This window comes from Rhagoletis zephyria, unplaced genomic scaffold (genome assembly GCF_001687245.7).
Source record: "Rhagoletis zephyria isolate East Lansing unplaced genomic scaffold, Rhagoletis_zephyria_1.1 Rzeph_scaffold_00341, whole genome shotgun sequence".
Taxonomy (NCBI): Eukaryota; Metazoa; Arthropoda; class Insecta; order Diptera; family Tephritidae; genus Rhagoletis; species Rhagoletis zephyria.
The window spans coordinates 42,505-55,872 of record NW_016157425.1 but is presented as its reverse complement, the minus strand read 5'-3'; the positions used below and the strand labels follow the sequence as shown (position 1 = coordinate 55,872).

At 33.7% G+C, this 13,368-nt stretch overlaps 1 protein-coding gene across 1 annotated transcript in view; it reads right to left on the bottom strand.

Annotated features, from left to right (window-relative positions):
* Positions 1-9,018, bottom strand: part of gem (transcription factor CP2 like gemini) — a gene marked incomplete at its 5' end in the record, with an annotated part of 104,113 nt that extends 95,095 nt beyond the window's left edge. Inside the window, 4 exons of the mRNA XM_017610798.1 lie at positions 7,681-7,825; positions 7,895-8,012; positions 8,091-8,443; positions 8,942-9,018. Coding sequence (XP_017466287.1) covers positions 7,681-7,825; positions 7,895-8,012; positions 8,091-8,443; positions 8,942-9,018 — 693 coding nt within the window. The remainder of the gene's footprint in view (positions 1-7,680; positions 7,826-7,894; positions 8,013-8,090; positions 8,444-8,941) is intronic.
* Between the last annotated feature and the right edge of the window lie 4,350 nt (positions 9,019-13,368).

Here is a 13,368-nt window from a genome sequence, read left to right as displayed (position 1 = left end):
ATTCAAATTATTGTAGAGTGCACCCCATAACATTAAACTTAAATATTGCGCAATACTCAGAGCTACCATTGTGATTTTTTACAATTTTTTTTTGAAATGGCATATTTTCAAAAACTAATTTTTTTTATCAAAAAATTTGTATGTGGAAAATTTTTCAAGAAAAAAATTAAAAAATATTTTTTTTCGTAGGGAATTTTGATGTGTGTATGTGTGATTTTATCGATAAAAACGTTTTAATTGCGTATGCATGTTCACTTTGAGCAAATTGTGAGCACTGGTTGGGGAAATCTTCGGTAGATTGGGCAAATCGCTAATTGGGCCAAAATTAGAGCCCAATTGGGAAAAACTTTTGGCTCTGATCGGGCAACCTCAAAAAATTTCCAGCAAGGAAATTTTGTCATAATGGGCAACAATTTTTGTGCCCTCAACAGGCACGAAAATCTGCTAGCATCATATAAGTGCATTTTCAGAAAAAAATCATATCTCGAAAATTACGAATTTTAGCATATTGCTACTCGTACTGAAAATAGTTTATACTATTCCCCAATAGACAAAAAAGTTTGAGAGAAAAAAAAGATGTGGCTATTTGAAAAAAATCAATTTGAAAAAAAAATTTTTTTTTTTGTTTATAAACAATAATTAATTATTAATAAACAATTACTGATGTTTAGTTCACTAGATCGATTCAGTTGATCAATATCTACAATTTAAAAAAAAAGTCGTTAAAATCCTTGCTTTTTTGCGGCAGTTATAAACGATTTTATCAAAAGTTGCTATTAAGAGAAGAAGCGTTCGTACTCAAAAAGAAAAAAATTCATTATTCGAAAAATTCGCATTTCTGAGCAATAAGAAAAAATACGTGTCTCCTTAAATTGTTCAAGGAACAATCCCTGTGAGTTTTATCGCAAACTTAAATTCGCTTTCCACCGGCCTGGGTAATTTGAGATGGAATGAGCCTAGGGGTATTCTCGAAATCTTTCTAAGCCGTTGCCCGTTGCACGGATTAGGGTTGCTAGATTTTTTATGCGCGAAATTAGTACGTTAGACTTTTTCATGCTAAAAAATCAGTACTTTTCAGTACATTTTTATTCAAAGCAAAATTATGAATGTAAGTAACAGATAATACTTTAAAACGCCAGAGTACTTGTTTTTAACAATTACGTTGTTCACACTTGCTTGGTTATAAGATTGGCTGCTTAAAAATGATTATTCTGGTTATTCTGTAGTGTATTTTGTTGTAAACTGAATAAAATAAAAATAAAATAAAAAATAAAAACTTTTTAATATACAACGCTTTTATAAATGGACTAAAAAGTAGAAAACAATATTTCTCAGTCCCACAGAATTTGTTTTGATAACTTTTGATTTTTAAATTTTAGCAAAAGTCATTATAAACAATTTATGAGATTGAAAACGAAAAACGTGGAGCGCATGCAATACAAAGCATTAGATTTAATTGACATTATTCAAACTACATACATAACATAGACCTAAAATTTCTACAGCGAAAGTACAAATTTGAGATCGATTTTAAGCGGTCGTTATTAATATACCCACATACATAAATATATTACTCTTCAATTTCAAATCAGGCCTATTACATGCGCCCCACGCAAAACTATTTTACAATGTCAGTAAAGTGAGAAAACAGAATTGTAAGTTTTAGGCAAAAATCATTCAATTATTAAAATTTTTTGTCATAAAACTGAAAGTTGTTTTCGAGATAACTAACAACACTCGACGATATGCCCATGAAACGATTGATCTTTTTGTTGTATTAATTTCTTGGGCATATCAAACATTATCTGAAACATGCCAACTATAATTAAATTATTTCTTATTACTTTTTACAGTAAAGTTTAAGGAAGTTCCAACGTTTCATAAAAAACTTAAGAAAATCCTAAAGTATTTTGTTTTAATTGAAAATTCAGTACAAATCAGTACAAATTTTGAAAAATCAGGACATTAGCGTACTGATTGAATGAATGAATAAAAATTGAATGAGTGAAATAAAATAAAATTAACAGTTGAAAAATCAGTACTCATGTGAAAAAGTGAAGTCCGAATTTTAATGCTCTCACCCCCTAGGATTGATCTAAATCCAAAAAAAGTTATTTTAAAATCAATGTTTTTCATGCATTTTATATGGGAAAAAACATTTTTCATGCATTTTATATGGGAAAAAACATTTTTTTTTTGAATTGTATAGAATTCTTGAAAATTTATATTTTGCTTCTCTTCAGGAGACTTTAAATAGTAATTAGGGATGTGCCGGATATCCGGTAGATATCCGGAATCCGGCTTATACGGCCGTTTTTCTGTTATCCGACTATCCAGCCTGATACTGGCTTAAATCCGGCCGGATTTCCGGATTTCTATTATAGAAGATTATATTTTCATATTTTTTTTTGTATTTTTGTAATCCAATTTAATAGTATCTAATTAGTAATTTGAGTTGAAAATATATATATTTTTCATTATGAAAATAAGCATTTCGGCATTACCGGTCAAAAACCTATGTATTTCTATTTTAAACATAAATGCTACCCGATGCACTACACATTCTATTTGAGTAGGGTTCGAAATTTCAGACTTTGGTGTCTATACTGAGTACTCATTCTGGCATCAACTCATGGTGTCGATACTCCAAAAGTATCAGGGGAAAAGTATCGATACTACTCAGTATCGGACTCATTAAAATACGTTTTTTGGGATACTAAAATTATTTTATTCTTCAATCGTATATCTAGTTATTTCCTGAAATTAAAACATTCGAAATCTAAAATATTTGATTTCTATTTTATAGCAGAACTTACTTTCACTCAATTTTAGTATAATAATGTGCAAGTTTGAATTAAAAGTCAACGGTAGTAGGCTACTCGTAAATTTGAATAGGTTACAAAACTGCATACCCAAAAAGTTGCTAAAAATTCTGCATTTTCGTGAACTTTGCGTAAAGTTTTATGGCCTTGTTCATGAAAAATAAAAAAGGTTTATAAACTGAAAAATGTATGAAACTGTCATTTTATTAAGCTCGTTAAACCTACTTTATTTTTTATATATATATATATAAGGCCATTAAACTTTAACTTATTTGGTTTATGTTATGCAACAGACTACACGCAATTTCAGTTTATTTTAAGTGATGGACAAAATTGAATGATAGTAATCCATATAAGCAAAAAAAAGCAATGGAAGAAAAAATTTAAAAAGTGTGTTTTATAAACAGTATTCGATACTACGAATACTTTGCAAAGTATCGAGTATAATCACCAAATAAGGTATCGAGTATTAAAATACTCATTTTTATACCCTCAGTATCGATACTTACTCAATATCGATAGTATCGTTCGAACCCTATATTTGAGTTCACTGAGGAAGGTGGTTCGCAGAGATACTTCGCTGCAAATGTAAACAAATTTGGAAAATCTTTGCGACTGTGCTGGGTGGCTATAAATATTTGTGTGGTCTATTTTGCGCATTATGAGAATGCTCAGATTTTGCATTTCCGAAATTCTTTCATAGTAAGTGGATTAGGTCATTTAATCCTCATTTCTGCTCCAAATATGGTGATACGGTCTAACATATACACATTCATACATAGTATATGTATGTATGTATGTACTTGTAAGCATGCGATTGCGTCAATTGCTGACAATTGTGTTATACGCCCCCCAGATCTGCCTAAAATCTAGACTTCTAGATTCATCTCCGGTCTTTAAGTACAGTTAGATAGTTGTCATCAAAACACAACGCCGCTCATCGTTCCATCTCTCAATATTCGCACATGAAACTTATGTATGCATGTATGAACTTATGTATATGCGAATTTCAGCAAATTACACAACCAAGCTACTCTACAAGGTATACGAACAATAAATAACAGTTGCCTATTCTACAACTTTTTAGTGATGCACGATTACATATACATATGTACATAGTACCTACATACCCTGTAGGAAAATCCAATGTATGGTGATCGAAAAAAACTGCCGTTTTCACATTCCAAAATGCATTTTTCCCCACGGTGATTCCTAAGAATACATTTTTTTGGGACTTGTTAGATTATTAGAATGCTGATGCCCGGATTTCTATGCATTTACATGTTCTTTTGGTAAGTCATAGGAACTTAAAGATTAACAAATGTTGCGAATCAAGAGTTTTGTGTGATGACATCGCATATTTTTACATATTTTGTCTTAAATGCATAAATGTACTATAAGCATATTTTGTCAAAAAATCACATTTAATTGCATTTTTTATTAAACGTCGTTTGTCTAGAACGGACGAATCACTCCAGAATTTTGAGAACATTTTATGATTCCATGCAACTATTGGGTAATGATTTCGAAAAGTCGAAAATTCTTTTATATGCCACTAACGCAGCTCCAGATATCGAGCCCTAACCGCCAAAAAACGTAATCGATTTTTTTTTCCAAAATTTCCTCTTTGATGCAGAATTTCATCTGGATGCTCTAGGAGCATTACTGTATCAAAAAGAAAATTATTGAAAAATATGTCGCTTACGTTTTACGTACATTAAATATTAACGAGATAGGGAACCTGGTTAGAGACGGAAAAATATTATTGCCTACATTTTAAGGAATTTTAAACCTTTCTTAAAGACCTAAATGATAGTGACGCTTCTTCAATATTGAAGTCAAAAAAGCAATAGTTTCAAATTCGATTGAAGCACGGTTAGCCTATATCAGAGGTTCCCAAACTTTTTTTCTCGTAGACCCCTTTCAAAAATTTACTGCTTTCGGTGGACCCCCTGCTGATACATTTCTAAATATTCCCAAAGCTCGTAAAATAAGTAAATGTGAAAATTAGATCTAACAACGTAAATTTGCATCGCTGGTGAATTTAAAACTAAACTCAGAGTGGGCAAAATAAAAGTAAAACATATTCTTGTAGGTATATACACTTGTAGGTTTTAAAAAATGGAGCTCGTAAATACATCAAAATACTCTCTCGCTCGGAAGAGTTATATTTTTAAGAGCACAGCGAGCGCTAGCGTTATTTTCATTATCTTTAGCATAAACTCATCAAATGTAATGTAAAATAGTTTATTTGTGTTAATGGCATCATTTTTATTTTTATCGCTCCGACTTTTAAAGTGAGGCGAAAAATATTTATCACATTTTTAAAACACAAAACTTAAAACATCAAAATGGCTAAGCTTTTTACGCCAAACTTTTAATTCAGAAACTGACAGTACAGAAAAGAACGAGTTTAAAAAAATCGATGACAAATAACCAAGCAAGCAAGAAGCACAAAAAGTGTTTCACCGTCTCATCTTCTTCAAGGCAAGATGGGCAAATGGACTTGTCATTTACGCCTATCACAGTCAGGTCTTTGTGCTACGTGAAGTGACCAGTCAGCAGTCCAGCAAGTTGTCTGCAGTGTCGTCTGCTCAGTGAGAGAAAAAAATTAGATAGACCTTGTGAGACATGAGTTTTGCCCACCTGCATCGATGCCTCTCAGTCATTTCTGAGCAAAGTATTCACCCAGTTTCTGATGGTGGCTTCGATTGCCGAAGTTGGGAGTGCTAAAACTGGTTGCGGACCGAGGAATGCCTGGTCTGAGCCAACTCTGGCCAAATGATCAGATGTCTCATAACCTGGTACTCCCCGGTGACCTGGCACCCAGAGTAAAACAACCTCGTTATGTTCACCATCATTTTTTAGTCGAGACTTGCACTGCCGAACTAGTTTGGAAGTACTTAAATAGAGGGCTGGTCAATGCCTTAAGTGTAGCTTGGTTGTCACTGCAGTCACGCAAACTCCTTCCCCTCCACCTATGTTCCACCACGTAGTAGTAAATAAGGAGGCTATCAAGCAACCATTTTGGTTTGGTTACATCTAAACCAGATAAATCTTCGTGGACCCCCATTTACAACTCATGGACCCCCACATTTTTTTCACGTCACCGTGGACCCCTGGGGTTCACCTGGAAACTACAGTTTCTTGTCTGAAATAATAACTAAATTTGAATGAAAAAAATCATTGGCTGAACAAGTGCATCTTGTGGAGACTGCTGTTACAACAAATCAAGGTGTGCAGGGTGAACTTGGGCAAATAGTCTAGGAAAAATTTGATACCATTCTAAATAATAAGGGGTTTAATGAACTTAGAGAATATCTGGTGTAATAAGTTCAAGTAGCCAAGTGACATCTGTAGTAGCTATAATTCCAATGAACTAGCTTGCTTCAAGTACGCCGAAATCACCAGTGTTGACGTAGAAAGAAAGTTCTTCTTATACAAAAAATGTTTTCGCCCAAATAGAGAAAGCTATAACTTTGAAAATTTTAAAGAACTATTTATCTTGTTTGCCAATAAAGCCCTGAACAAAGCAAATTAAAATAAATATTTACAATATATTACAATATATCCTTGTGTTAATTATAAACTTTTAATAAAATATGAAAAGTAAGTAAATAAATTAAAAATGGAAAACAAATGCGAGAAATCCTTTTGCATATTTAGTTTGTTTTTTGTGCATATTTTTGATTTAGTGCATACAAATCCGGGCCCTACTGATTACATAATAAACAGTAATAGAATCTAGAACTAATAAGAAATACATTACATTTGGGGGATTCACAATGGTGTCGTAAGTGTCTATTGTTGTATGTCGTAAAGTTTAAAAGCTAAAATAAATGTTTAGAGAACCTGAAACCACAACCAACATTTTTTAACACTGCGAAAATTCATATTACTTTGATGGTACTTTGCGAACCCCCGTAATATATTTTTTTGGCGTTTAAAGTTTGCGACATACAACAATACGACATTTACGACACCTTTGAGAATACCACAATTACGCATGTAATGTATTACTACTTTTCCCACTGGGCACATAGACTCATGTAAGTGTGTGTGAAATTGAAATTGCCCGTGTACGTTTGTCGCAATTTGTTTTAATTGAAGCACATTAAAATCAATTTAGATGAATAAATTCCAATATAGTGAGTACCTATGTGTATTGTGTGTGTGTATACTTATATAAAATATGTATGTAAGTAGAAATGGTAAATTTGAAAAGAAAGTACATGCCAAAGTCGTTACTTTAAAACTTTGTAGAAGCGTCTGTATAGTGTGTTCGAAAACATATATTTTATGCAATGAATTCGAACTTGGAGTAAAATTAATAATTCGGGCAATGTACATATATGAAAGTACATATGTATATGTTTATATGTACATAAGGAGATTTGTTTTTGTAAGCGAGCGACAAAAGAACGCTCAACTCGGGTAAAATTTCTGTTTAGCTACTTAAGACACAATGTCGGTATCTGGCAAGAAACATGTGATTAGTTTAACGGGATTTAGATGCAAAAAAACAATGGAAATGAGTACCTAACTTTGCGAGGTATTTTCGTAATATATATACTTATTTAAAATGGAAGTCATATATATAAGGAATCAAAATTTTCCCTCTCCACTTTCCCATTAAAAATTCAATAGAGCAGTTTTTTTCACTTAAAAACACACTCTTCAGGTCGCATATTTTTTAAACGACCTGGCTGAACTCGGATAAATATGTAGCCGAGTTTGTGTTGTTGCTTTGCATGTATTTCGTCATTTAAGCGAGTGTTCTTTTGTAGCTCGGTTGCAAAAGAATGCACCTACATATATATCAGTCTAGAGTGCTTCGTAATGTATGTATAACACCAACCTTAAGTATTTTATCGCGATAGAATGACAAATCACCAATCTTCTTCAGCTTAATTTCATAGCTTTGTCCCTGATTTAGATAGGTAAGGGTTTCTTCATTATTCTTGGTAGCTATAGACGTAGCAGCTGCCAAAATGTACTGAAATCTATAAATGCAGGTAGAAAGTTCCAATTATTCTAGTCATTAGTGTTGTATTATGTATTGTAAGGCTCACTTGTGATCATCGGAGTGTGCATTGGCATTATTGCCATTAACCCCACCACCTCCAGTACTGTTCTCAACTTTGCTTCCATCGACCACAGTCAACTGCTGTGAACCTGAATTTCCCTGTACTAATTAGGTTTTCGTATAAATAATAAATGAAAGAAAATTATGTTCATGAATATCTGATTGTGAAATGTATATCTTACCAGTAATCTTTTCTCCGCCACCGTAGGGTGAACCGGTATTACCAAATCCATTGGCTCCACTACTGTTGGACTTGTCGGCGTTATTGCCATTGTGTTCAATTTCTTGTGGTACGCCGGACTTCGGCGAACCACATCCACAGAGAGAATTGTTCAAGGCATTTTTGGAAGTGTCTTCAGTGGTCGCTGCCGTATCCACGTGCGATGCTGCCTTATCTAGTTTTGGTACACTTCCTCCACTGCCACCAACGGCAGGATGAGTATTTAATGGACTTTTATTGGAGACCTTCAACTGATCACTTTGAGGCTCCTGTTTCAGTACCGTCAGGGCCGGAGAGAATGACAAAAAGGATTCACTGTAGATGAGATCGGGCCATTATTAAATTAGTATAGAGTTCTCGTATTTGGAAGTACGTGCACTATTTAGGCTATGTGCGAGTTCTGCTATAAATTGTTATTCCATCTTAAGTGCCCAACATTACATGAAGCTAATATCGGACATTTACTATCTATTTTAAGGAGGCATTTTCAAGTACAAGTTTAATGATAAATAAATATTGTATATACATATGTATATAGATAATTTATTTTGCGCCAAAATTCGGCGATTCCTTCCACAACGCTTTAATGTTGTTCAAATTAGGCTATATGATAAGTTTGAAATGCACATATGTATATATGCCATTCTCATGCACAGCCTTAGTAAGTTACTTATGGATGTTATTCTACTTTAATGTTGTTCAATTTAGGCTATATGATAAGTTTGTAATGTACATATATATGCCATTTTCATGCACAGCCTTAGTAAGTTACTTATGGATGTTATTCTACTTCTTTTTCAAACGTTTTCTTACTTGCTCAGATAAGAATTGCTATTAAAGTCGGTGTTCAAATCGAATCCAATATCTTCGGTCCAACTGCCACGTCCTGAAAGTAAATATGTTAAATTTAAAAGTTTTTAAACGAATTTTTAATGCAGGTAAAATATCGACATATGTATGTTTGTAAGTACAATAACATAACGTCGCCATAAATGCAAAATGCCACAATCTTTGATTAAACGAAGTACCAAAAATTAAAAACAAGTAATTTTTAGCAAAAAAAACCTCTGAGACACTACCTTTCCGATGCAAAAAGAATTATCGAAATCGGTTGACGTGGTCCAAAGTTATGCGGTAACATACATAAAAAAAAAAATATTCCGACGAACAGATAACCTCCTCCTTTTTTGGAAGTCGGTTAATAAAATGTGTTTTATGACCAGAGTTTCCAGATTTGGAGATTTAGCGCCAATTTGGCTATTTTTTTTGGATATTTGCGCGTAAAAATTTAGGAAATCGCCATTGGCGATTTTTGGCGATTTTTCCCAATCAAATAAATTTTTTCCAACTATAAAAATATACACAACTTAGTTTTCCACGATAATTTTACAGAAGAGGCTAAACTTGGCTTGATAAACTTGGCTTAACAAGCATTTTAATATGACTGTTAAAAATTTTTAATCACTCTAATCGAAGAACTTTTGAAACGATTACCTAGTCAATTCAAAACTTTTAAAACTTTGGAAATATAAGTAAAGTAGCCTTGATATTATTATCCTTGCCGCACTCAAATGCTTTTGTTGAGCGCGTTTTTCCATAATGAATTCAACAAAAACTAAGATTCGAAATAGAATGAGGTTGGAAAGCCTTAAATCAATAGTTCGAATAAAATGTTATATGAAGGCTAATAGTTTCTGCTGCAAAACGTTTCCATTATCAAACAGTATGTTATCAAGTTATCAAAACTCAATATATGACAACACAAATGTAAATGATTCAGACACTATCAGGCCTATTCTGCTTGTAACCGAACATTTTGTAACAAGCTAATTTTGTTACCAACAATTGTCACCACTTCTTGTAACCGCAATTCTATTTACCTTGGTAACGTTTTAATTTGTTCAGCAATTCAGCTATGGAGTTTTGTGTAAATTCTGGTGTTGCATATTTCACGGGGCAATATTTTGTTACCTGCTCATGAGATGGTAACAAAATTAACCGGTTACAAGAGTGTGGAGCATACGAAAAGGGTTTAAAAATTGACAGTAACTTTACTAACCGGTAAGAAAATTTTTGTTACCAACGCAGAATAGGCCTGTATAGGTGATTTTGAAGAAATTGTGGAAATAACTGATCTCGCCTTATTATAGGTTTTTATTTTATTTTTAGCGCCGAGCGCGTAAAAGCGGATTGTGCGGTTAATCTACTATATATTTGTGAAAGTATGTATGTATGTGCCACGTTGCAGCCTAAACGGACGGACAGAATGGAACAAAATTTTGACAGAGTATTGCCATGACTCCTGGGCCTACATTAGGGTGAAAAAATTGGTATCCTACAAGGGTGCGTGGCACCTCCCATAGGCGTGAAATTTTTAATCAGCCATAACTTCGGAACCATAAGTCGCATGACCTTGAAATTTGGTATACAGACATAAATGGTAGGTACTTATAAGAGGGTATATATAAATGAGTTTATAGAAGGGGGCGTGGCGCATCCCATAGGCGTGGAATTTTTTATCAGCTATAACTTCGGAAAAATATGTCACTTGAAATTGAAAATTGGTACCAAGACTTATCTATGATAGGTGCTTATAATAGGCCCATAGGCGTGGAATTTTTTATCAGCTGTACCTTCGGAACCATAAGTCCCAAGAACTTGAAATTTGGTATGCAGGCATGTCTATGGTAGGCGCTTATAGTATGGCATATATAAATGAGTTTGTAAAAGGGGGCGTGGCATGGTGATTATAGAAGGGAATATATAAACGAGTTTGTAAAAGGGGGCGTGGCACATGCCATAGGCGTGGAATTTTTTATCAGCTATAACTTCGGAACCTTAAGTCATACGAACTTGAAATTTGGTGTGCAGACATATCAATGGTAGGTGCTTATAGGAGGGTATATATAAATGAGTTTGTAAAAGGAGGCGTGGCACATCCCATAGGCGTTGAATTTTTTATCAACTATAACTTCAGAACCATAAGTCGTACGAACTTCAAATTTGGTATGCAGGCATGTCTATAATAGGCGCTTATAGTATGGCATATATAAATGAGTTTGTAAAAGGGGGCGTGGCACATCCCATAGGCGTGGAATTTGTTATCAGCTATAACTTCGGAACCATAAGTCCCAAGAACTTGAAATTTGGTATGCAGGCATGTCTATTGTAGGCGCTTATAGTATGTCATATATAAATGAGTTTGTAAAAGGCGGCGTGGGACATCCCATAGGCGTGGAATTTTTTATCAGCCATAACTTCGGAACCATAAGTCACACGAACTTGAAATTTGGTATGCAGACATATCACTGGTAGGTGCTTATAGAAGGGTACGCTTAAGCGAGTTTGTAAAAGGGGGCGTGGCCCATCCCATAGGCGTGGGTTATAACTTCGGAACCACAAGTGACACGAACTTGAAATTTGGTATGCGGACATATCAATGGTAGATGCTTATAGGAGGGTATATATAAACAAGTTTGTAAAAGGAGGCGTGGCACATTCCACAGGCGTGGAATATTTCATCAGCTATAACTTCGGAACCATAAGCCCACTTAACTTGAAATTTGGTGTGCAGACATATCAATGATAGCTGCTTATACGAGGGTATATATAAACGAGTTTGCAAAAGGGGGCGTGGCACATCCCATAGGCGTGGAAAATTTTATCAGCTATAACTTCGGAACCATAAGCCCACTTAACTTGAAATTTGGTGTGCAGACATATCAATGGTAGGTGCTTATAGTAAGGTGCTTATGAATAATGAGTTTATAAAAGGGGGCGTGGAATTTTTAATCAGCCATAGGTATCTATGGGAGGTGTTCAGAGTAAAATATATATAAATGAGTTTGTAAAAGGGGGATTTACATATATGTATTCATCTATTAGATAACTCGGATATTTAAAACTGTGTGTTTTTTTGTTTTGAAACCTTACCGTCTTTAGATTACTTTGAAATGGAAAGATTAAATCGTTCCTTAATCCCGCGATGCTGTTAAACGAAAAATTTTCATTCATATTGAATAAAACTCCTTCCGAATTAAGCATTCTACCAGAAAAGTGCAGCTATACTAAAACAGCTAATCGGAGAGGCAGCAAAACGAAATGTACCGTGGTAAACTAATTTTATTTTAGAACTTTGATCGTTACCTCTGCTAGTCAATTAATATGAGTTATAATAAATTTAATAATTACGCAGTCCTATTGGAAAATGTGTTGATACAAATATTTTTAAAAAGTATGCATATTTTTAAAGAAAATTGTTTGTACATCACTATTATATAAGTGATTCGTGTTACCCTGAGGGTATTATATTCGTTTTTTTCAACTATATTATAACAAGATCTCATTTTTAAAATAAATGATTTGTTAAGTCGACGTCATTAATTTAATTTAAAAAAAGGCGATTTTTGGCGATTTTTTTCAGAAATGGAGCTTTTTTTAACATTCCGGGCACCTTGATTATGACAGATACCTTATGTAACTCAATATGAACAAGTAATTTTAAGCAAAAAACAAAACCGACTTCAATTCTCATATAAATATATATATATATATATTAGGGCGGGTCAATTTTTTTTTCGACATCGTTCCTAGCAGATTCGGATTCTACATAAAATTCTAAGAAAAAAAGCCCTTTAGACCATAGCTCCAGAATCAATTTCGAGCCTGCGCAAGATGGCGCTTCAAAGCAAATCTACTATATATTTGTGGAAGTATGTATGTATGTATGTACCAGGTTGCAGCCTGAACGGATGTACAGAATCGAATAAAATTTTGCCAAAGTATTGTCATGACTCCTGGACCTATAATAGGGTAAAAAAATTGAAACTCGCCAAGGGGGGGAGGGGGATGAGGGGTACCTCCCATAGTGAAAATTTTTAATCAGCTCTAACTTCGGAATTATAGTCACATGAACTCGAAATTTGAAATGCACAGATACCTATGGTAGGTGCTTATGGAAAGATATATGTATATAAATGAGTTTGTAAAAAGGGGCGTGGCACATCTCATAGGTGTGGAATCTTTTATCAGCTATAACAGCAGGCAGTATTAATGATCTCATTATATTGCATTTTGAAGATTTGTTATAATTGATCAAAGTGAAATTCAAATAAATTATAGATAATATGAAGTTCACCGGGTCATCTTCTAGTCTTTAATATATACTCAGTTAATATACGGATAAATATTTACTAAAGTGTTACGAACGATATTTTTTTAATACCATAAGAAAAAAATAA